The sequence below is a fragment of the Budorcas taxicolor genome, chromosome 2, assembly GCF_023091745.1.
Source record: "Budorcas taxicolor isolate Tak-1 chromosome 2, Takin1.1, whole genome shotgun sequence".
NCBI classification, from domain to species: Eukaryota; Metazoa; Chordata; class Mammalia; order Artiodactyla; family Bovidae; genus Budorcas; species Budorcas taxicolor.
In genome coordinates, this window is record NC_068911.1 from 179316580 (window position 1) to 179341366 (window position 24787).

Genomic DNA, 24787 nt, shown 5'->3' on the forward strand with positions numbered 1-24787 from the left:
GGAGCTGGGCTGGGGGTCCCCCATCAGATCTGGGGATCCCTAGGGCAGGCCCATGTCTCTCCATTGAACTAGCAGCTGCTGCATAGGGCTAGGTGAGAGGGGCTATGAGCCCCCCATCAGACTGGGCGCTCCCCACGAACAAGGATCCCTTCCCCGTCAGGCTGGGAACTTGCTGGGAGGGCTCTGTCTCACCCATCAGACTGGGGAGTGGGTGTCGTTTGCGTCCTCATGTTCTGTGGCGGAAGCTGACCTTGTGTGAACCCCACCCTCATGAGCATGCATGCACGTGCGCAGCAGCCTAAAGAAAGCAGGCTCCGGAGGTTCTGAGAGCCCGGGGGAACAGGAGGGCAGGCCCCTCGCTTATATGTGTGACTACAGGGCATTCCCACGGGCTTCCCTGCTGGCTCAGTGCTGACGAACCCACCTGCCAATGCAAGAGACACGGGTTCAATCCTTGTTCTGCGAAGACCCCCTGGAGAAGGAAACGGCAGCCCACTCCAGGATTCTTGCCCGGAGAATCCCATGAACGGAGGAGCCTGGAGGGCTACGGTCCATGGGGCTGCAAAAGCATGGACGCAACTTAGACTAAACAACAGCTGGGCTTTCACAGTGTCACGGGAAGCACGCGGGGGTCCGGAGGGCTGGCTCCCCGCTGACACGGCGAAAAGGAGCCTGGCACGGCTCTCACCTCGGGGAGGGAAAACTGAGGTCTCCAGGGCTGAATCCTGGCTTTGGGAACAGGCCAGGAGAGCGTGGGCCAGAGCCCAGACCCGGCCCCTACCCCATCCCTAGCCCTTCCCCGGACCAGATGCCCCAGGAGGGCAGACCTCAGTCCCACCATCCTCACCCCCTCCCCGGGCTGTGTGCACCGCACATTACTGCACCCTCTGAGCCTCCCTTCTTCACCCCCCACCCGGTCAGTTCTGAAGAGTCGCTGACCTCACGCTTGCAGGTGTGATAGCATGACTGGAAGACACAGAAGTGATAGTGATACCAGCACCTGACACTGCCAAGCCGCACAGCCAGCGGCAAGGGAGGCGCTATTGGCCCGTCCACGCAGCTGAGGGCCCGGAAGCCCCCTGATACTGCCAAGCCGCCACAGCCAGCGGCAAGGGAGGCGCTATTGGCCCGTCCATGCAGCTGAGGGCCCGGAAGCACAGAAGACTGTCGCCTGTCTAAGGCCACATAATAAATACACGATAGGGCCAAGATTCAGATGCAAACCTGCATCACTCCCACGTCCATATCTGCTGCACGACACCTCACTGCCTTCAGGAAGCCTCCCTCGATTAAATCTCTTTGGCACCAGCATCCTGCTTGCTGGACTGCATGTTCCATGAGGAAAGGGACAATCGTATATCCCCAGTGATTCTAGCCCAAAGGTGCCCGGTTGTGTAGCAAAGTGATGTGTCCGAGATATAAGCCTGAGGTTTATTTTCATCCCCGATAAACCTTGGTGCGTCTACATCTCCCTGCCTGCCCCCATGCCTGCCAGATAGCGTGTGCATGTGCGTGTGTGTGCATGTGTGTGCGTGTGTGTGCATGTGTGCGTGTGCATGTGCATGTGTGTGTGCATGTGTGTGTGTGTGTGTGTGTGTTGCAAGGGAAGAAAGGGAAGGTGTTATGGGCTGAAGGTGGGCCCTGATCCCCAATGTGATGGTACTGTATTTGAGCCTTTGGGGTTATTAGGTCCTGAGGGTGGGGCCCTCATCAATGGGATTAGTGCCCTTATAAGAAGAAGAGAAACCAGAAGTTGCTCTCTCTATCACATAATGATACGGCCAGAAGGCAGCCTGCAAGCCAGGAAGAGAGCTCTCCCCAGACACTGAATCCTCCAGCACCTTGATCTGAGACTTCCCAGGCTCCAGGACAGAGGAACTGTTTCAGCTACCCAGAGATGGTCTTTTGTTATAGCAGCCTAAGCTGAGACAGAGGGGGATGAAACCCAGAAGAAACAACCAGCTTTGAGGTCCTAACTAGATATTTTTGTGTCCGTAGCAAGATTATCTTCCTGAAAGCCTGCCTCTGCTGAGGAAGAAACCATTTCAAAGTTGTAAAAGTCACAGCCAGCTCTACTGGGCTGTATGCATGCTCCTGGGGGAAAGGGGGTTGCTTAGCCCAGGACCTTCTCTCTGGCTGAGCAGTGAGGCAGGCTGGAGGGCTGGGATGAATAGCCCTGGGAGCAGCATCCACCCAGGGTACTATTGCTGAGAGGTGGGGATAAACGCCAGCATCCTCACCCCGTGGCCAGGGCAACTCTGAAGCCCTGCGTGTCTCCCAAGCTCCCCAGCATGGGTCACCTGCTCAGCTAACACACCCGACTCTGACTTCTGTCCCTGTCTCACGGCCCCCTCAGTGTCCCCAACTGGAATCAAAATCCTAATCTCAGGATCTGCTTCTGGGGAAACTCGAGATGGGCCACTTCTTTTTATTAATCGAGATCAAAGCTCCTTGTCTGAGCCCAGAGGCTCCCCCGGGCCCCAGAGCTTCTCTCTCCTGGCCAGAAGTCCCATCTCCATCAGCAAGTCAGAAACGAGGCCAATCAGAGGCAACAAGTCTGAGGATGGATGCTACCTGGGTTCCTGGGGTGCACTCCCCACCCACACCCTGGGCCTCGCACAGGCAGGAGAAAGCCAGGGAGGTGAAGGGAGACAGAGCTGTGGGCAGAGGGCAGAGGTCTGTGTCCTTGACATGCCCACCAGGGCGGGAGAGTGCTGCTGACTGCAGGGCAGGGGAGGGTCTCAGCCCCCAGGTCTGCGAGGGCGCAGGGGGTGAGTGTCCTTGGATATATGGGGAGGGACCACAGGCTGGGGTGCCCAGCGGGGAGCAGTCTCCCAGCAGCCCGAGATCCCCGGTCAGCAGCTGCACAGAATCCCAGCTGGGAGAGGGTCCAGCTCATAGCTACCTCTCGATGAGGGGCTTGTCTAGAGGCTGTGTCTGCTCATCGGATCCTCCAGCATCAGAACCCATCGACCCTGACCTCAGGCACACCCACTGTGGTCCGGGCTACCAGCATCCTGCACCTAGATTGCAGCAACAGCTTCCTGGTGGTCTCCTGGCCCCCACACGTCCACCTCCGCCTCTACGCATTTTCCTCCATTTAGCAACCAGGAGGTTGTTACAAAGCCAGAGACAGGCCATCAGTTCTTTACTCAAAACCCTCCCATGACTCCCCGTCACCAAGAAAAGGCCAGGTGCCCCCACGACCTGCCCGCCCCCCAGGCGCCCCTCCCCCCCAGCGGCCCCTTGCCCTTTGCACGTGGTGCTCCCTCCACCCAGAACGTTCTGCGGCCTCGCATGTGCTCCTCCTGTGGCTCTGGCTCAGTGAGGCCTCCCCAGCCGCCCTGGTTAACACCACCGCGGCCTCCCTGGGACTTTCCACCCCCACCCCAGCCGCGCCATCTCTCTCCAGAGCACAGCCGCCATCTGACGCATCTCACTGTCGGTTCATCTGCATCCCCGCAGAATGGGGAGGGGGCAGACGTGAGCAGTGTCGGGCTCACCAGCCCACCCAGTCCACCTCGACGCAGGCCCTGGCACACCAGTGGAAGTCGCTCAGGCGCGTCCGACTCTTTGTGACCCCGTGGACTGTACGGTCCATGGGATTCTCCAGGCCAGGATACTGGAGTGGGTAGCCTTTCCCTTCTCCAGGGGATCTTCCCAACCCACAGATTGAACCCAGGTCTCCCGCATTGCAGATGGATTCTTTACCAGCTGAGCCACCAGGGAAGCCCAAGAATACTGGAGTGGATAGCCTTTCCCTTCTCCAAGGGATCCTCCCAACCTGGGTATTGAACCGGGGTCTCCTGCATTGCAGGCGGATTCTTTACCAGCTGAGCTGTCAGGGAAGAGTGGGTTTTCAATAAACACTGAATGAAAGGCACTTGGTTCCCAAGGCAGGGACTGTTTACTATCCCCTTGCTGGGACACAGAGAGGTTAAGGCGCATGCCTGACGTCACACAGCTAGTGAGTGCGGAAAGCACAGTTGGAGCTCTGTCTCCCGAGTTCTGCTCCTGGGCAGAGTCGCCTGGTGGCTCAGATCCGGCTCTGGCGGCAAGCAGACCTCTGTCCTTGGCCTTGACCCTTTCCGGGAAGCTGTTTAACCTCCTGGGGCCTCAGATCCCTTACCTGCAAAACGAGGCAAACAGAGCAGCTTCTCCAGGCGCGGCTGTGAGGATGAAACGAGCTGGGGCACCCCGAGCGCTTGTGGTTATTATTACTCTGATCAGTATCTAAAGCCAGGGTCTCCTCTCCTATGCGAGGCACGTCCTCCTCGCATCTCGGGAGCTGCTTCCTACTCCCCCGATTCCCCCTCTCTCTGTTGTCAGAGGCTTGCGATGAGCTGTTGACTGATATGATAATTTCACTACAGTAGCGGAGTCAGTCAATTGCTCGGTGACGGATTTCACGGGCCCTGCCACATCTCCCGGGCCCCCTTCTGCTGAGTGGGCTGCAGGGCCGGGATCTAACAGAACCGCAGAGCTCTCAGACGCTAACTCCTGCACAACAGGAGGGACTTCTTAATACGAACAGTCTGCCTCAAGTCGTTTGGAGCAAGGCTGAGTAGGACGACACACGGAATCATCACAGAGCTGCCGGGAGAGGGTCTTTCCAGCGCTTCCCATGGACTTCTCGGAAACAAGTATTATTAATACCACTTGTGCTTGGCACTCCTGCAAAGGTCTCAGCATCCCCATTTTAGAGATGAGGAAACTGAGACCTGGAGGTGAAGGGATGCTCTGAAAGACACACAGCGGGGCTTTGGCAGAGCTGGATGTGAACACAGGCCTGCTAGATCTCAGGCTGCAGGCTTGTCCATTGTCCCAAGCAAACTCTACCTACAGCTGCTGTCCCAGGAAAAGTCCTGTCCCGCTCCCCCGAGAGCCCCACCCAGACAGGGCATTCAATTAACCTGAGCAATGCGATGAAGACCTGATCTTTATCCCACTTGTACTTAGCAAGGCCCCTCCTCTCCCATTAGAGGTGGGCAGGACAGTAGTTAGCCTCCCTTTGATAGAAAATGGGAAACTGAGGCCCAGAGAGGGTGGGTGCGTCTGGACCAGATGCAGCTGGTCAGCGTCCAGGTCAGGCTCCCCGGGACCCACACTGGACACTCACCCTCCAGGAATCAGGCCGCCCCCAGGCAGCCCGCTCCCGCGGGAGGGCCTCCCACGCTCCTCCGCACACCCTGCCCTCCCTCAGCCCTGGCGCACGGGCACCCCCCTGCCCTCCCTTTCCGCATGCCTTTCCTGGGGACCGTCACGGCTGTAGGCCTGCTCACCTCTGTGGCTCCAGCGGCCAGCACGGGCCCGAGAGCCGCAGGGCTCGAGGGGCGTGTGAGAGGAGCGGACGAGGGAATGACTCCTCCAGCGGGCGGGACCCCACCAGCTGGTCAGGGCCCAGCTGACACATCCCTCCTCGGCAGCTCTTGCCCTGGGTTCCCACAGACACTCACTGAGCCGTGTGACGCCACCTCGGGAGGCCTGCCTGCGCCCTCGGCTTCCCTCCTCCCTGCATGCCAGTGCTGGCACCGGTAAGTATGAAGGGGAGGACAGGAGCGTGGGTGGGGGTCGGACAGACATGTGGCGAGAACAGAGATGGACGGGCGGACAGGCGGAGAGACGCTTCCCTTCTGGGTGGTGGGCTGGGCTTGGTTTTTGTTTTTTTCCTGCAGGCAGCTCTAGAAACCCAAGAAAAGCCAAGGGTTGGCCCGACCTGCCAATCCCACCCTCAGCGTGGGCTCTGCTCAGCCCCTGGAGCTCACCCCACCCTCCCTCACCCCCAGGGGTCTCAGGCCCCTCCCCGCAGAGCTCTATTGCCCATAGCAACAGCCGCAGAGCCCCCGCCTCTCCACACGGTGAAGCCCTCATCTTTTTTTCCCTCCCAGGCTTTCCTAATAGAGGCCAAGGCCTGTGCCTCCACACCATTCCAGAGCCAGGGCCCAGTCCTTTCTTCCAGAAACATTCAGAAAAGAAGCTCCCAAGAGCCCCCCTCTAGCAGGAGAGGACTTTCTGGGGTGATGGAAAGTCATATCTATGCTGTCGAATGCGGTTGGCATAAAACCTCGTGTGTGCGGCACCTCAAGTCACACTAGAAATGTGGCTAATGGGACTGAAAAATAAATAAAATCTGCGATATTTCATTTTAATTAATTAAAAAATAGCTACACGAGGCCATCGGCGACTGTGCCAAACAGCACAGCTCTAGGCCCTGTTCTCACCTGCCTAGCCTCAATCCTTCCCGCTGGTTCCAGAACAACCTGGACAGTGACAGCTGCTCTTTCCCCGTTGTTTAGTCACTGAGTCGTGTCCAGTTCTCTGAGACCCCATGGACTGCGGCATGCCAGGCTCCTCTGTCCTTCTCCAGAGGACTCTCTCCTGTCTCCAGTTTGCTCAAACTCGTGGTCACTGAGTCAGTGATCCCACCCAACCATCTCATCCTCTGCTGCCTCCTTCTCTTGCCCTCAATCTTTCCCAGAATCAGGGTCTTTTCCAGTGAGTGGACTCTTCGCATCAGGTGGCCAAAGCATTGGAACTTCAGCTTCAGCATCGGACCTTCCAATGAATATTCAGGGTTGATCTCCTTTAGGATGGACTGGTTGGATCTCCTTACTGTCCAGGGACTCTCAAGGGTCTTCTCCAGCACCACAGCTCTACAGCATCAATTTGTCGGCCCTCAACCTTTACTGTCCAACTCTCACATCCATACATGACCACTGGAAAAAACATAGCTTTGACTAGACGGACCTTTGTCAGAAAAGTGATGTTTCTGCTTTTTAATGTGCTGTCTAGGTTATCACATCTCAAAGAAAACAAAATTAAAAACAACCCGCAACCCAAGCACCGCCATTATTCTTGCCTTTTATTCCAGCATCTCCCAGAGCTCCAATATGTACAGACTCCATTTATACACATATAATATACACCATATATACGTATTTATATACATTCACACACCAGCCCACACGCTCTCTTACACTCACACGCACGCACCCTTCCAGGAGGGGCGTGTGGCCACCCATGAGCCCCGCTTGGGCCCAGACAAGAGGCGCTGGGCTTGCCAGGCAGTTGTGAGGTTTTGTGTTTTGTTTTTTTTTGCTTTTAAAAAGAAGGCCATCTCCTCCGGAGGTGTCCTCTGTTTCCCCAAACCCAAACCACTCCCCTAAACACTGAAATTGTTTTTTTCTTAAAAAGGAAGAGGCTTCCCTCTGCTCTGCTCAGGTACATGGCAGAGTTCCAGGCCCGTCCTCACGGCCCCGTTTAGGCCCCTGAGGGCAAGGCCACCCAGTGCTCCCTGGGGACCCTGGACCGCCGGAAGGGCCCACTGCAGGCTGAGAGTCTGCAGGCTGAGGGCGGCAGCCAGGCCTGGCGCAGCGTGGCCTGGGCGGGGCTACCGAGTGGCCTGGGCGGGGCTACAGCGACCTGGGCGGGGCTACCGAGTGGCCTGGGCGGGGCTACAGCGACCTGGGCGGGGCTACCGAGTGGCCTGGGCGGGGCTACCGAGTGGCCTGGGCGGGGCTACAGCGACCTGGGCGGGGCTACAGTATCAAGGGCGCCTGCCAGATGAGGAGGGTGCTGTCCGTCTCCCCACACGGGGCCGGCTTCCCGGGGCTGCCGGCGGCGCTGCCAAAGTTGCGGTAGCCGCGGCCTCCAGAGATGATGGCCACAGAGCAGATCTCCTTGCGGTGGGCGTCACGGGCACAGGGCCGGTTGCGCACCCAGACGTCGGGGTCGTCCACCATCTCGTAGATGGAGCCGTCCTCCTCACCGTGCTCCAGGGCCGAGCCGTCTGCAGGCTCTGGCTCCCGCACGGACAGCAGCGGGCCCGGGAGGTGGGAGGTGGAGCGCAGGCGGTACTGCAGAAGGATGCCCTTCTTGCGGGTCAGCTCCCCGCCCACGTGGCTCGCGGGCACCGTTGCCGGCTCAGGAGCCAGCCCGTCTGGCTTGTCCTCCTCGGCCTGCTGCCCCTCAGCCTCCTCCTGGTCACTCCGCAGGATATCCGGGGCCAAGATGCTGGTGGCCACAGCCAGGAAAGCCACAGGCCCACAGTGCCCGTTGAGCGACACCATGCCTTTCCCTGGAGGAAGAGGACAGAGAGAAGGGGCACAAAGGCCCAGAGTTCTAAAGACCCATCGAGTCTGGAGAAGGGAACGACAGAGGATGACGTGGTTGGATGGCATCACCAACTCAACAGACATGAGTCTGAGTAAGCTCTGGGAGTCGGTGATGGACAGGGAGGCCTGGCGTGCTGCAGTCCACGGGGTTGCGGAGAGTCAGACACGACTGAGTGACTGGACTGAACTGAACTGAGTCTCTTGGAGAACTTCCTGGGTTTCATTTTTGGCTTATTTGGGTTACTGCCATCTACGTTTGCAGCTTCCCAGAAGGCCATGGGTCTGGAGGAGGGCTTGCCATGCTCCAGGGCTACTTCCTTTGGAAGAGTGGAGAAGGGGAACACAAGAAATCTTATAAACCACATGGGAACCTTGGTGTGGAAGCACCTGCAGCTCCCTGCCTGGGCCATCCTCACGTCTCCATGCCTTTGCCCAAGCCACTGCCTCTGCCCAGAGAGCCTTTCGCACCTGCCTGACTCAACACCTTGGCCTCGAAGCCCAGCTCAGCCCCTCCGCAGGGCTCCCTTCTTGCCTTCACCCACGAGAGATGATCAGTCCTGTCTGCTCCGCCGACCCCAGGACGCCTGCCATCATAGCACCTGCTGCGCTGGCTACACCACCCCGACCAGGCTGTCAGTATGTGCGGGCAGGGTCTCTGCCCAGCACAGCCCTGCAACCCCAGGATGGATCCGGGGATGAGAAAAGTGACCTCGTGAGGAGACCAGGAAAGCAGGAAGTCCCGCAGTTTAGGAAGAGGGTCTTCTTGGGCAGAGAGGCTTGCGGTCCACCTGGGGGTGGTCTCCCTTGGGGCATCTGCCCCCCACTGCACTCAGCCCTCCCCTCCTGCAGCAGCTGGAAGAGGCCACTTCATCATCCATCACTCAGGGCTGAGGCAGAGACGGGGCCCAGAGCTCTAGGGTCTTCCAGACCCTAGATCCCAGCACCACATCAGGGCAGCCCCCCCCTCTAACCCAGGCAAACAGAGCTGCACATGGACCTCCGTCCCCGCGAGCCCTCAGTTAGTTCTGTCTCTGGGGCCGGGACACGTGGAAGCTGCTGTGGCGACAGCAGGAGGCGGCCGGCAGAACCTCTCCTGTCTGTCGGGGGTCTCGGCCAACCTCAAACCATCGGGCCCCCGCGCCTCCTGTGCCCACTGCCTCAGATAGGAGAGCTGCAAGGAGACTGCGGGCCCGCGATCTGATCCCACGGAGCCACCAACAGTGACAGAGGACACTGGGGAACGGACCGGTGGCCCCGATCAGAAGAGAGCGCACACCTCTGGGCACAAGGCCCACCCTCCCCTGGCCACGCGCAGCTGACTCCCGGCTCTCACCTGTGATCTTAGGGATGCCTTCCAGCCGAGGCACCGGCAGCAGCACGATGACGCCCTGGTCGGTGCCCACCCAGAGCAGACCGTGGCAGATCAGGAGGCTGGTGACACACAGGTGCTTCTGGCCTGCGGAGGGAGAAGCCAGCGTGAGCAGCAGGTCCTCTTGGGGGTGGCAATGCGTGGGGCCCCCGAAGCTGAGGGCACGGCCCCTTGGGCTGTTCTCCTGAGACAAGCGAGAAGCTGAACAGCCCTGGGATTAGGAGTGGGGCTTGGGAGGCTGACCTGGCTGGGGTCTGGCCCTCGGTCACCCAGCCTCCGGTCCCTCCTGTGTAAAGCGGGGCTGCCTTGGGGATACACTGAGGGAATGCCACAGTGCCGGCCCACGTCAGCTCTCAATGCAGTGGCTGGCTCACCTGCCACGAGGTGCAGGCTGAGGGCCCGCCCATGCCGGAAACATAACTGGCCGGCTGGGGAGCAGAGAGAGGCCGGGGGAGGTGCAGGTTGAGGGTGACGCAGACAGAGCAGAAGGGATGTGTGGGGAGCGGTCTGGACGAGCTGGCAGCCCCATGGGTTCCAGCCCGGCCTTGACATCCTGCCCGCCCGGGCCTTCCTCTGGCAGGGGCACAGATGCAGTTCTGGGCCCTGTGGCAAATGGGCTCCCAAGCCGGGAACTAGTGTGTTTCTGACGCCGGTCTAGACTTGAAGACCAGTTCTTGTCGTGACAGAGCTAGCCAGGGGGTGACGATGGGGAGCAGTGGTGGGGGAAGGTGGGCCCCTGTGCCCTTCTGGGGAGGAGGCGCAGTGTGGGCCGCACAGCCCGAGCTGAGAGCAGGGCTCCAGGCACAGGCGCCAGGTCCAAACCCCAGCTCGGCCACCTCCTGGCTCCACCTCCTCAGGCCGGAAACAACGACCCTCTGTGCCTGGGTCCCCTCACTGCGCAAGGCGACAGTGATGGCGTTTCACAACCTCGTCCTGAGGAGTAAATGAGCCAGTGGCTGGGAATCACGTAACCCAGAGCCTGGCACAGGGCACGTGCAGGTGGGTGCCGGCCACCATCACTGCTTCTCTGCTGCTGACAATTCCACCCAACAGGAAGGGGCGTGAGGGAGGCGCTGGGGGCCCAGGCCTGCCCTCCCAAAGGGCTGTCTCACCTCCAGCCTGGATCCTTCTGCCCACTGACAGACCTAGTCTCTCCTCAAATTCCAAGTCACGCCACAACATGTGAAGTAATGCTCAGAACGGGGTTCTCAGGCTGGGCTTGCGTCAGCACCAGCAGGAGAGCCGACACCCACGGGCCAACCCCAGAGGGGAGGCGCAAGCCCGCATTTCCAGCAGGTTCCCAGGGACACCCAGGCTGCTGGCCCTGGGCCACTCTGAGAAATACTGCCTTGCAGGTTCCAAAGCACTTCACACACTGCCCTAGCCCGATACAAGCCTTGCAGCAGCTGAGAAGTGAGCGCGACCTGGATGCTGTGCCCGTTTTCCAGATGAGGATATTAAGGTCCAAAGCGGTCACCCGGCTGGTGAGTGCGGGGCGGGGTGGGGGGGCAGAGCTCAAGTCTGGCACTTATTACAGCTTAATGCTTTTACACTGCCTCTCTGCTCTTTCTTTGGCCATGCCTCATGACAAGTGGGGCCTCGGTTCCCTGACCAGGGATTGAACCTGTGGCCCCTGCGCTGGAAGCTCTGAATCTTAACCTCCTTAATTTGACCTCCAGGGAAGTCCCTGCCTCTCTACACTTGAGCAAACTGCTTGAGTTCCACACCTGCATGTGTACGGACTTCCTCTGCAGAGTCCCAGAGCGGACTGTGCGGCTCCCAGTCACCCCAGAAGGAGGGTCTGCTGACCTGGGGTTCACACAGCATTCCCTAACACACTGGTCTGACACCATCGCCCGCCCACCCACTCAGCACCCCGGCATATCCCTCGGCTCCCAGTCACCCCAGAAGGAGGGTCTGCTAACTTGGGGTTCACACAGCATTCCCTAACACACTGGTCTTGACACCTTCGCCCACCCACCCACTCAGCACCCCAGCACATCCCCAGGACCTACTGTGTGGGGGACACTGCACTTGGTGCTGGAGGCAGAGGGGGAACCGCACAAAGTTCTGCTCCTAAGGAGCAGACATTCTGGAACTTTCTATGACAGTGAAAACGTTCTCTGCCCAGTTCGGTCACCATCAGTCACTCGTGGCTGCTCACACTTGAGACGTGACTCGTGGCACCGAGGGACTGAGTCTGTGATCTCAGTTCCCTTCAACTTTAATGGAAGCTGCCGCATTAATGAGGGCGTCCCTGGTGGCTTAGACGGTAAAGAATCTGCCTGCAGTGGAGGAGACCTGGGTTCCATCCCTGGGTCAGGAAGATCCCCTAGAGAAGGGAATGGCTCCCCACTCCAGTATTCTTGTCTGGAGAATCCCATGGACAAGAGGAACCTGGTGGGCTACAGTCCATGAGGTCGCAAAGAGTCAGACACAACTGAGCGACACACACACACACACACACACACACACCCCCATATTAATGCAGCCCTGGGAGGGGACGGAGGAAGTGGAAACACAAACAAGGAGTGTAGACCCCAGGCAGAAATTCCAAGGAGGTGATGAGGCAGACAGTGGGTGGGAGGAGTCGCAGGTTTCGTGCCTCACTCTGCTTCCTGGGAGGATGGGCGGCAGGAGCCAGGAGACCAGATCTGATGACAAGGGGAGGCAGCCACGCCAAGACCCGAGGGGAGGTCTGGAGACGGCACGTGCAAAGGCCCGGTGATGGGAATGAGCCGGCGGCTCTGCAGAGGATGGAGCCAGCACGGCACAGGGACCAGGCACCGCAAGATGACCGAGGACGGGTCGGAGGGTGGCCGGGCCGAGGCGAGGGCGGGGACTGTTCACTGTGAGCACGACGAGGCACGGCTGGCGGGTCTGAGCAATGGAGCAGTGCACCCTGATTTTAGCCTTTTGGTTGCAACGTGACAGAGGATGGGGTGGGTGCAGCGAGCAGAGAGACGAGCAAGGCAGGGATGATGGCGTCCGAGGCGCGGTGGTGACAGGGAGATGGAGAGAACCAACACGCTGGACAGACTTGGGGGGAGGGGAGGGAAGGAAGGACATGTCCCAGCTCTTTCGTGTCCAGCAGCCGAGTGCAAGCCAGCGCTGCAGACAGCCCGGGATGGGAGAGGAGCAGGCTGGGGGGACGTCCAAGTTCAGGACTCGGTGTCGTCTGAGACGCACATTAGACATCCAAGTGGAGCTGTCGGCGGGCAGCGGGATGTGAGTCCAGCGACAGGATGCAGATTCCACAGGTCACATTGATGGTGTTGATTCCACGTGCCAATGCAAACCAGAGCGGGGGAAAGAAGCCGGCGTGTCGGGCTACTTCACAGCCAGCGTCTGGGTTGGGGGAGCTGGCACTCTTCTCCACCCCTACACCAATTCGGGGAGTGTAGGCCCCCCACGCCCAGGACCGGCAACTGGGACGTCCGGCAGCGGGTGGCCCAGCCCTGGGCCTCAGGAAGTGCAGGAGGCCCCAGCTGCGAGCCCCTCCCATCTTCTCTTCGAGGCTCTGCTCAAGCTCTGGGATTCTCGTGTTCTCTGTGCCTTGCACTGTTTGCCTCCCCAGATGTAAGCTTCCTGAGGGCAGCAGCTTCTCTGTGTGTCAAACGGACTCCCCAGCTAGTGGATCAAATGCCCTGGCTCCTGGCAGACACGTGAAGAGGATCTGCGAACTCAGATCCAGAGAACGACCAGTGGTCACCAGTCGGGACAGCGAAGGCATGAGGGGCAGGAGAGAGGTGGCTAGTGGGCACACACTACTGGCAGCAAATAAATACGCTGCAAGCGCACACTGCACAGCACGCGGGATACAGCCAATACTTCACAGCGACTGTGAAGGCGCACGGCCCTTCAGGAAGCTTCCCTGTGGCTCAGATGGTAAAGCGTCTGCCTGCAATGCGGGAGACCCGGGTTCAACTCCTGGGTCGGGAAGATCCCCTGGAGAAGGGTGCTACATTGCACACTTGCAACTTCTGTAACAGTGTAGATCAACTCTACCTCAATAAACGCTTTTTAAAAGGACCTGTGATTAAATGAGAGGAAGAATGGATGAAAGCAGAGAAGTGAGCAAGGATGCGGGCGCTGACGGCTCTTATCAGCTGCGTGAATCGATAGCCACTTTCTACCATCGCTCAACACACATCCCCTGCTCAATTTTATGATTATTAGAAATTTTATGTACGTATATAATACACACTGTGTGTATATAAATATACACATATATACCCATACACTATAATATAGATACACACAGCTGAGCACAGCTCTTAGCCCATAATATACAATCAATAAATGGAGGCTATTAGGAAAATGTGATCATTAAAAGGACCTAGACCCGAATGTTTTAAGATCAGCTCCATCAGAGCCAGAAATCCACGAAATAATCAAAGCCAAGAGAAGGGGCGGGGGCAGATGTCCCCATGCTACAAGCCTCCCCCCGATTCCAGGGCCCCAGGGACCTTAGGACCAGCAAGCGACCATTTCCTGATGCCCGCCCCCGGACCACAGACACCAGGAAATGAGACGAAGGCAGCGAGAAACCGCAGGAGGTGCCGGATGGAGAAAGGACTTCGTCTGCAGACCTCCTTCCGGCCCTTCCTCCTCCCGCTTTGCCTCGAGGAAAAGAGCAAGGCACTTCACAAACCTTCCGAAAGGGGAAAAAAAGTCTAATGGTGGATAAATATTTTATCACAGAGACTTAATGCGGCCGTGCTCAGCTCCCCCAAGCCCTCTATCTGGAGATATACAGGCTCTCGGAGAACATTTTATTAATGACCTGCCTAGTTAAGAGGAGGAGGGAGTTTAAGTTCAAAACTGCATTAATACCAGTTGGGGAGGCGAGTGAAGGAAAAGGGTCCGGGGGAAGGAAGCGCGATGAATTTTTAACAGGCCCTTAAAAAAGACCACACTTAGGAGGAGGAAGAAATTCATTAGCAATTACGCAATTATTTCATTTGGTGGCATGGGGGAGGAAAAAAATACCTAAAAGCCTTCTACAAGTATCTGTAATAAAGAATTTAAGAATCCTGCTCTGCTCTTCCACCAGGACACAGTGTGGGGTGGATTTGAAGGCCCCCTCCACCCAGGGCTGGCTCCTCTTGGGCTTGGGGCCTCCTGGCCGGCAGGGCCCGGGGCTGTAACACCTGCGGCTCCCGGTGTTAGGAAGGGCCAGGCCCGTGGGGAGGAGGCCCGGGGCTGTAACACCTGGGGACCTGGGGCGCTGTCCTCACCACTTGGGTGAAGACCCGTGCCTGCCCTGAGAGGTGGGGCTGGAGCGCCTGGTCACGCAGCTGGCGGGGCCTGACTCTGGGCTCTTATCTGGCCCCACGAGCTCAGCTGCGATCTCAGGCCCTCGTCGATCTCAGGCCCTCGTCGAACAGATGGGGAAACAGAAGCTGGAGAAGCGGGAGGCTGCCCGGTTAGCCCATGAGACGGCTGTGACCCAGGTCCTGGCTCTGGGCCCCTCAGCAGAGTGACCTGAAGCTGGTCGTTTAACCCCTGGGGACTCCGGCTACCTGTCTGCAGTCACCCTCACGATGACGATCGCCCCTTCTTCTGTGCATGTCAGTCACTCAGTCGTGTCCACCTCTTTGCGACCCCATGGACAGTAGCTGGTCAGGCTCCTCTGTCCATGGGATTTCCCAGGCAACAACACTGGAGTGGGTTGCCATTCCCTTCTCCAAGGGATCTTCCTAACCTTGGGATGGAAACCGGGTCTCCTGTATTGCAGGCACATCTTTTATGGTCTGAGCCACCAGGGAAGTTCTTTTTTAAGGGTAACTAACTGTGACGCAGCAGCAGCTGCTCCCCATCTATTTCCCACGATGGGAAACAGTGGAAACAGTGTCAGACTTTATTTTTGGGGGGGCTCCAAAATCACTGCAGATGGTGATTGCAGCCATGAAATTAAAAGACGCTTACTCCTTGGAAGAAAAGTTATGACCAACCTAGATACCATATTAAAAAGCAGACATTACTTTGCCGACTAAGGTCCATCTAGTCAAGGCTATGGTTTTTCCTGTGGTCATGTATGGATGTGAGAGTTGGACTGTGAAGAAGGCTGAGTGCCGAAGAATTGATGCTTTTGAACTGTGGTGTTGGAGAAGACTCTTGAGAGTCCCTTGGACTGCAAGGAGATCCAACCAGTCCATCCTAAAGGAGATTAATCCTGGGATTTCTTTGGAAGGAATGATGCTAAAGCTCAAACTCCGGTACCTTGGCCACCTCATGCGAAGAGCTGACTCATTGGAAAAGACTCTGATGCTGGGAGGGATTGGGGGCAGGAGGAGAAGGGGACGACCGAGGATGAGATGGCTGGATGGCATCACTGACTCGATGGACGTGAGTCTGAGTGAACTCCGGGAGTTGGTGATGGACAAGGAGGCCTGGTGTGCTACAATTCATGGGGTCGCAAAGAGTTGGACACGACTGAGCGACTGAACTGAACTGAACTGCTAAGAACAAGTCAGTCACTGGACTTGAAGACGCGTTTAAACCCGCCGGGAGGTGGCAGCTGTGCAGCAGGAGCTGCTGGTTTCCCGCCCGCAGCAGCTCAGCCCACAAAGCCTGCCCCCGGCCGCTGGACACACCCGACTCTCTACTTTGCTCCACTCCCCTCCCCCAGACTTTACTGAGAAGATGAAAAAGGCCCATAATGTTATCCATTTTTTCCCCATTGTTCCACTAACGTGAAATAATTTAGCTATCAGCACAGATGTGGAAATATCTCTGTGATACTGAGAAATTTTTACTGTAATTAAAATAGATTTACCTCATATAATGGCTAAACACTATGAGAGACAATGAAACTGAAGCTAAAAAATTAAAAAAGGAAAGAAGGGAGGGAGGGAAGTAAAGAGGGAGGGAGAGAGGGAGGGCCCATGACAAAGGTCCCCCGAGCCCTTACCCCACACCCTGGGGGGCAGGTTAGAAAGGCGTCTCTTTTCCTCACGGACGACCCAGGCCTAAGCAAGGCATCTTCCTGACAATATACACCTGGAGCGAGGAACCACTGCCCACGCCACAGAGGGACCAGAGGCTCCGCAAGGCAGAGAGACCCGCTGTGATCCCACAGTGGCCGAGCCGGGACCCTGGCCGCCTCTGAAACCACCTCTCCCCCGCTACATGCAGCGAGGCTCTGAACTGAGTCCAACCTGACATGACCCCCGGTCCGACCACAGGACAGCCGCTTTACCCTGCCGAATGAACGTCAGTTTCTGCATCTGAAAAATGGGAACAGTGAGGTCCCAACTGCGTAGAGACCCTCGGCACCCAGCTCAGGGTAGGCTCCTGGCGGGGTGCAGCCACTGCGTGCTGCCGCGGCTGCCGTTGATCATGTTGCTGGTGAGCATCCCCTGCTGCGGCCACCCGACTGGACTTGAAGACTGGCCCGTGAGACTGGCTGGGGGGAGCAGGAGCCGGGGTGGTCGCTGGGCAGCCTGTGTGGAGTCAGGGACCAGGCCGCTGGGGTGGAACCCTGCAGCCTCCGAGGCACTGGCTGGCGTGACTGCCCTCTGCCCAGCCCCACCAGGCAGGACCCGGGCCCCCGGCTCAGCGCAGGCCACTCCCAGCCTCTGCGGCGGCCGTCTGCCAGGGCCCTGTCACCATCAGCTCCGGGCCAGCCCGCCACACCTGCTGTATCCCCGGCCCTGGGGTCCTTCCCAGCTGCTGCCCCCAGCCCAGCCGGCATCCTCCCAGACCAGCTCCGGGTCAGTCTGTCTGGTGGAAACTCGAGGGCAAGTCAAGCTGAGGCCCGCTGGCCCTGAGGGCTGCTCTGGCTGGGGGCAGCGGTGGGCCCTGAGCACGCATCTGTCCTGGCTCCCAGCACGGCTCACAGGGATCAGCGCTAAGGGCGAGGCCTGTGGCCAACTCCACGGAGGCCTCGGCAGACTCTGGGCGGGGGGCAGGGTGCCGGGTGCGCCCAGATCGTAACCCTCTCCGTGGGTCCCACAAACAGTCCCCAGGACGAAGCACCGGCTCCAAGCAGAGGACATCAGGGCCCTCGCCCTCCTCTTGACCCAAACCCTGAGGGCAGACTCAGAGAGACCCCTGCCTTTCTTTAGAGACCTCTAAGGAAAGAGGTCCGTATTTGGCGTCTCTCTTTCCCTTTGCTCATTTTGAAGGGGATTTGAGGCAGAATTGGGTTTGAGGAGAGGCCGGTATAGGTGGGCCCGGCCTCCCGCCCGACATGGCGTGTTAGCAACCTGGCTCGCGGGAGTCCCTGAACTTGGAGCCTGCCTCCGCAGGTGCCGGCCTGCCATGCCGTGGGGACAGCCAGAAGGGCTTCCGGAGGGCAGGCCTGGGTCGGAACCCTCAGCCAGCTGCTTCCCCCGGGGGGCCGGGTTCTCAAGGCCGACGAAAGGCTGCCTCGAGGGCTCGTGAGATGGGCTGGCCCAGCTTGGAGGCCGCCTCCCCCATGCCCACTCCCCTGGCCACAGGCCCCCGCCCGGGACGGCAGGGTCTCACCTGGGAGCAGGAAGGAGGTCCTGGTTGCGATGTTGATCTCCTGCAAATGCTCCAGCGTCTCGGTGTGGAAGAGGCGGATGGAGGAGCCAGAGGAGAAGGCCATCCAGACGCCGCTGCCCGCCTTCACCATGTGTGTGACGCTCACGGCTTCGTCCTGGTGCGCCTCGAAGCTTTGCTGCAGCACAGAAGGAGCGCTGTCTGTGACGGGCCGGCTGGCTGAGCCTCTGGGGGCCAAGCTCACCCAACCCCTAAACGAGGTCAGAGGGAGGGGACCTCAGGAGCCGCACACTGGTGTGCTGGTAAACACTTAACAACAGGCGGGGTGACTCCTGGTGTGTTGTGTCCATTGATTCCTGGGGAGTCGATACTTCTAAGTGGCCCAGCTCAAGCTACCCACGGGATAGCACTGAAGGAGGGACAGGGAAAGACACGCACACACCAGGCTCGACCGCGACACGAGGGAAGGACAGGGCGGCAGGTCTACGGAGGGGAAGCGGCGGCTTGCACACATTATCTAACGGTACAGAGGCACAAAAAGAAGAGGCTTTCTAACTGTGCTGCTGAGAAAGACTCTCGAGAGGCCCTTGGACAGCAAGGAGATCAAACCCGTCCATCCTAAAGGAAATCAACCCTCGATATTCGTTAGACAGACTGAAGCTGAAGCTTCAATACTTTGGCCACCTGATGCGAAGAGCCGAATCCCTGGAAAAGACCCTGACGCTAATCTCCCTGAAAGATTAGGGGAGAAGGGGAGGACAGAGGATGAGATGGTTGGATGGCATCACCGATGCAATGGCCATGCGTTTGAGCAGGCTCCGGGAGTCGGTGATGGTCAGGGAGGCCTGGCGTGCTGCGGCCCACGGGGTCGCAGAGAGGCGGACACGACTGTGCGCCTGAACAACGACAAAGGCACCGACAGAACAGAACTCCTGGGAGGGAGGCGGGCGGCCTGAGCCAAACCTCACCTTCACCACAGGGAGGCGAGACGTGTGTCCAGACGGGACCGATCCAGAAACGGGCGCAGACAGCTAGGAGTCACAAGGGAGGCACCCGATGGTCTAAACCCAGGACAGGTGAGAGCGTTTCAGGAAGCAGGACTGCAGAGGGGGAGAGGGCGGGAGGAAGGGCCTTTCCAGATAAACCTTCCATGCGATTTGAGTTTCCTTTAAACAGTTTGATCTTAAAAAAATAACTCTTGCAAAGCAAGATAAACACCCAGCTTCCCATCCACCTCAGGAGAAAATCCAAGTTCCCTAACTCAGCGTTTCAGGCCCAGCGCTGCCCCAACTCCCGCCTTCCCTGTCCAACCAAAGCCCGGGCCCGAAGGACACTCAGGACGCGCGCTGCAGCCCCGTCACCGCTCTCGCGATGGGCTGCCTGCAACAGGCATCGCCCACTGCCCTGCTGGGATTCAGCACCTGAAGACTCGGCGTCCACGAGGCCCGCCCCAGGCACCCTTGCACTGGCCTTCTGCCTGCCATCTTCCAGCCCGGTGACATCTATGCCCCTCTGGCCACACTTGGCTCTCTCCACTCTGGTCCATGGACTCCAAGGACAGACACTGAGCCTCAGGCCCTTCCACGTGCCCGGCAGAGACCTCAGCACACAGTGAAATTTGATCACAGAGCAAATGGATGGATGCTTGAAATCCAACTACGATACCGGGTTGTTACTTAAACATCAACAACCCCCAGCAGAGCAGACTAGACAGATGCCTGACCACTGGGGACAGTCAGGTGGCTCTGGCGCGTCCCCCAGTGGGCCGTCCATCTATTCAACATCATGGGTGATGAACACAGAACAGTGAGAATGCACCGCAGTTATTACAAAAAGAAACAAAAAGGGCCACCTCCAGAACCAGGGGAGGGGGCGGGGAGGGTGCAGGGAGGGGAGGGGGAGGGGAGGGGAGGGGGAGGGGAGGGGAGGGGAGGGAGAGGGAGTGGGGAGGGGGAGGGAGTGGGGAGGGGAGGGCCAGGAGAGGTGAAGCCTACACAGTGAGGATTATTCCAGGGCAGAACATGGTGACTTTCCTCCTTTCTGTTTTTTCCTTTTTTTTTTTTTCCTATAAAGAACAGATCTTGGGTGGAAGCCCATGACTCTAGATGTTGGCTAGAACATGGGCATGGAATCAGACCTGCTGTTAAATCTCCTTTCCTCAGTAACTTCCCAGGCTGGCGCCTCCGCCTCCCCATTTGTAGGTGGAGTCTGTCATAAAGGTTATAGGGACTTCTGGGGTGAGGGAGGGTTTCGCACAAACCCAGTCCTTCATACAGCCTCCTTCATCCACCAGATGTTCTGGAGACCCTATGATATGCCTGGCGTGGGTCTAGATGCTGGAAATACAGTTGTGACCAAGATAAGCAAGGAGCCCACCCAGTTACGACAAATAAAGATTACTCCCAGTAGTGTTAACCACTGCATAGAAAAATACCAAGACCCCTTTAAGACAAGGCGGCCAAGGAAAATCTCCCTAGGAAGGAGCAGTTATCAAACGTAGAGGAATCGTACTTGGGACATGGGGTAGGGGAGAGAACACTCTGGGCAAAGGACGCAGCAAGCGCCAAAGGCCTGGGGCAGGACTGGCCTTGCCGCGTTACTGGGTCTGTTGGGAGCGCGGCGGCAGGACACAGGAGGCAGAGGCGGTCAGGGCCGTGTCACCCCAGGCCTCAGGCAGCCCTGAGGGCCCTGGTGGAGAGTTAGGCTGATTTAAGTGAGGGCGGGCCGGGCCTGCTCCGTGACCAGCTCAGGTTCACCTGGGGAAGAAGCTGGGGGTGAGAGCTATGTGGCGGCAGGCAGGGGCGCTGGGCCTCGCCCGGGCTCAGCACGTGAGAAATGGCAGTAAGGCCCTGTTTCTTATGCCGCTATCACCCCAACCCTGGCTCCGCCCCAGGTCCATCCCGGCTCAGACCACCAGAGGTTTCCTGCCGCGACAGAGAAGCTGGGGCCAGGGGTCTCCACCAGGGAGCCAGGGGGAGCCAGGCTGGCGAGCTCAGTGCGCACCCCGATCAGGACGCAGGGCCCCGGCGGGCAAGACCGCGAGCTGGCTGACGAGATGGCGCTTTCTGAGCCTGGCCCCGATGGCAGGGCTTTGCAGCCAGGTGGGGCGGCCCAGCGGGCCGGGGTCAAAGTCCAGGGTCCTGACGGGGCCTGAGGGCAGAAGCTACAGCTCCTCTGAGGTGGGAATGTGTCACGTCCATCGTCCATCGGAGTGGGGGTTCCCGGGGGCGGGGCCGGGGAGGGTCTCGTGTCAGGCCGGGGGCAGGGAGGGGGTCTCATATCAGCCTGGGGGTGAGGAGGGGTCTGCTATCAGGCCAGGCACGCTCAGAGGCCAGGCAGCGCCTCCCCCCTTTTCAGACTGGGGGCTCAGACTAGGGCCTTCTGTGGGGGCGTTTTTCTGCTCCTCCTTCCACAGCAGCCCTCCCCAGCCCCAGAGAAGGCCCTGGGCCTGGAGGCTCGGCCAGGGAGCCCCAGGGATGGAGGGGGAGGCCCAGCCCCCCACAGCCTCCAGAAGGCTGGCTCCGTCCATGCGGTGCGGGGCAAGGAGGGGAACGTCCACGTCTCTGGCCTCTCACTCAGCCCCGGCAGCGCTGGCCGGAAGCTCCTTTCTCTAGAGGAGCTCTTCTTCAAAGAGAGAACCCCTTTCGGTGGGGTGGGAGGTTATCTTCCCGGAGCAGCCTGCACTCAGCGTTCCTGAAGGCCCAGACCCAGGCAGGGCACAGCGTTCCAACAGGAGACCCCTCCACCAGCAGAGGCACCAGAGCCCCATCGCAGATGAGACTCTGTGGCCAGATCCACAGTGCCACCTAGAGAGGCAGACGGGGAAAGGGACAGGGCAGCTGGATGGAAGGGGCCCCCAGCAGGCTTTGTCTGCAGACTCCTCTGAAAACCAGCACGCACACACTCACACACAGATACAGAAACACACAGACACCAACAGGAAGGTGGGTGTGTGCTCACACGCGTGCTGCGAGACCACTGCCTGGCTCCTGAAGGGAGGTCAGAAGCGTTTCCTGACTCCGAAAAAGCCAGACTGCACTGCAAGCGCAGAGAGACCTGGGCCCACGGAAAGCTGCCCCTGACTTTGCAGCCAGTCAGCCCTGCACGCTGCTGTCGGAATCTAATTAAAAGAGAAGTCAGCAGCGGAAATTCAGACTCATTTCTCCAGAGGTGTAACAAGTCTGTCTCCAGGCCCAAAGGGCTTTGCCTGAGGCCTGTGCAAACCTGCCAAGTCCAGTGGGGAGGCAGGGCAGGGGTGGGGTGGGGGGCAGGGATGGGCAGGAGCAGCGGCATCCCCAGCCCCCACCTCACTCCTCAGTCACCTCCGCCCCCCCAGCACCCCTGCCCTCACCAGCAGCCTGCTGGGGGAAGCTGGGTCTGGGTGCCCTGGCTGGGCCTCCTGGGCACAGGGGGCAGGGATGGCTGGCACCCTGGCACCGTGGGTCCCCAGGGGGCTGAGGGCACTGAGTGCAGCACCCCTGGGTGGCAGGGGCTCAGTGCTGAGAGGCACACACCTCATTTTGTTTCCCAAACATTCTGTGTTTGGAGACAGGAGCTCAGAAATCCTTCCCCGGGAGGCAGCCAGGCCATCCACCAAAGCTGAATGAAACGCTACCCACCTGGCACCCCGAGTCCAGGCCGTGGCTTCCCCTTCTCACCTCTGGACCCCTCCTCTAATTTCTGGCCAGTCTGGGGGGGCCCAGAAGTAGGGCGCTACCTTACCGTCTAAGAGGCCTCTACCCGCCTTGTCCCTGAAGAAGGTCCCCGGCCCACCTGCACGACCAGCCCAGTCATGCCCCTCCTCTGGGCCCCAGGAGGCCCAGTGCTTCCTGCCCATGGGCCCTGCGTTCCAGGCTATTTACCGGCTGCCTCCCTGGCACCGGGAGCTGCTCCGTTAGCGTGAGAGTCTGGACCAGAAGTCTGCACACAGTGGCCCTCGGGCTACACCAGCCTGACACCTGTTTTGGTGAATCTAGTCTTATAGGAACATGGTCACACCCACATAGAAAAGAATCCATTCAAGTAGGCTGGGAACTCTGCCCTCTGCCTACACAACCTCGGTCCTTACGGACAAGACAACCCACAAAGAAGCCCTGAGCTCTACTAAGCAGGCTGGGTGGTGGTGCTGGAGCAGAACAGTGATCCTGAAGCCACACTGTGTGGCTGAGGCACACTCTGTCATCAGGAGCCAGGGCCAGCGGCGGAGCTGCCCAGCTGGCGCCAGTGGCAGAGTCTGCCTGCCAGCGCAGGAGACGCAAGAGATGAGGCTTAGATCCCTGGGTCGGGAAGACCCCCTGAAGGAGGAAAGGCAACCCACTCCAGTCTTCTTGCCTGGAGAATCCCATGGACAGGGGAGCCTGGCGGGTACAGTCCATGGGGCTGCAAAGAGTTGGACTCGACTAAGCAACACGGTGGGGGGCGAGGGGGGTAAACAGCAAGAGTCAAGCGTCGCGTGAGAGGCGGCAGGAGAGCTGTGACCTTGGATTTGAATTAGAGGTGTCAGTATGAGCTTGAGAATTTTTTTTCCCTGGCCCTGTGCACTAACAATGTCTGGCAGCAATGACACCCCAACAGCAGTGAGCACACCCCCTCCTGGGTTCTAAACACCATCCCACACCAAAGGGAAACAGGCAGGGCGCCCTGGAGAAATGCTGACTGGGGCAGGGGAAGAGCCAGGTAAGCACAGAGCGTCTTCAGAGGCAGAAGGCAAGGGGGTGACCGAACAGTGGTGGGGAGCATCCGAAGGGCCCAGGAGCCGGCACAAGGGCGCCTCGTGGCCGAATCTGAGACCGTTTGAGCATCAAAAATAGTAACCGTGGCCCTGGATGAAAGCTCACCCGGCCTTAAAAATAATCTGTGCATTTGAAGTGGTAGTCAAGGGGGGTAGTTACGTGGGGTGAAGGACAATCCTCGTTACAGAGAAGTGTGCAGGGAAAATTCGCTGAGGAACAGGGTATCCTCCCATTTTTGCCAGAATTACCCACAGTAATTACAAAGGGAAGCTGGTACCTTGATGACAGGGACACCTGGCAGAGCCCACCTCAACCAAGAGACCAAGGATGGGACCAGCCTACACCCTCCCCACCTCCCAGCAATGTGACGGGAAAGCCCTGCTTCCCTGCAGAGAACCTGGCCAAACGCTCCCACCTCATCAGGGCGGAACCGTGGGGCAACTCCAGCTGGTGGCACCTTGGACAAGACACGGGCTTGGACTTCTCAAAAAAGTCACTCTCGCGGAGACCACACACAGGAAAAGGGGGGGGAGCTGCCCTAGATTGAAAGGAGACGAGGGCTGCCCTGGTGGCTCAGGGGTGAAGAATGCGCCCGCCGAGGCAGAACAGGTTCGATCCTTGATTCGGGAAGGCCCCACATGCTTCAGAGCAACCAAGCCTGAGAGCCTCAACTACCGAGCCCACGTGCCCCAGAGCCCGTGGTCAGCAAGCAGAGCCGCCGCCCCGGAGAGACGCCCGTGCCGCCACAGAGCCCCCGCTCCCACAGCTAGAGAAAAGCCCAGCACGGCAACGAAGGCCCAGGGCAGCCAAAAGAAAATGAACACATAACGCTATTTAAAAAACAGAAGGAGACAAAAGAACTACGGCCGTCAGATGCAACACGGGATTCCCAGCCGGCTGCTGGAGGTGGTGACGCGGAGCGGCTGTGGAAGGTGCTTTGGGGACAAACTGGGAAAATGGGTCCCTGGGCAGTAGATCCATGCGAGGTTCCTGGGCGCGATAATGCTCTTGAAGCTAGGGAAGAGGGCCCTGCTGAAGTATTTAGGGTGACGGGTGAAGACGTCTGCGACTGGCTTCTTAATGATTTCGTCCCAAACGGT

At 58.9% G+C, this 24787-nt stretch overlaps 1 protein-coding gene across 6 annotated transcripts in view; it reads right to left on the reverse strand.

The window, feature by feature from the left end:
• Positions 1-6845: 6845 nt before the first annotated feature.
• The window catches only part of ARHGEF10L (Rho guanine nucleotide exchange factor 10 like), a 164842-nt gene continuing 146900 nt past the window's right edge, over positions 6846-24787 (reverse strand). For all 6 annotated transcript variants that reach the window (XM_052636257.1, XM_052636255.1, XM_052636256.1 and 3 more), the window contains 3 exons: positions 17959-18133; positions 9448-9570; positions 6846-8077 (listed from right to left, as the gene is read on the reverse strand). In XM_052636257.1, the coding sequence (XP_052492217.1) occupies positions 7539-8077; positions 9448-9570; positions 17959-18133 (837 nt within the window). In that variant the 3' untranslated portion in view covers positions 6846-7538. The remainder of the gene's footprint in view (positions 8078-9447; positions 9571-17958; positions 18134-24787) is intronic.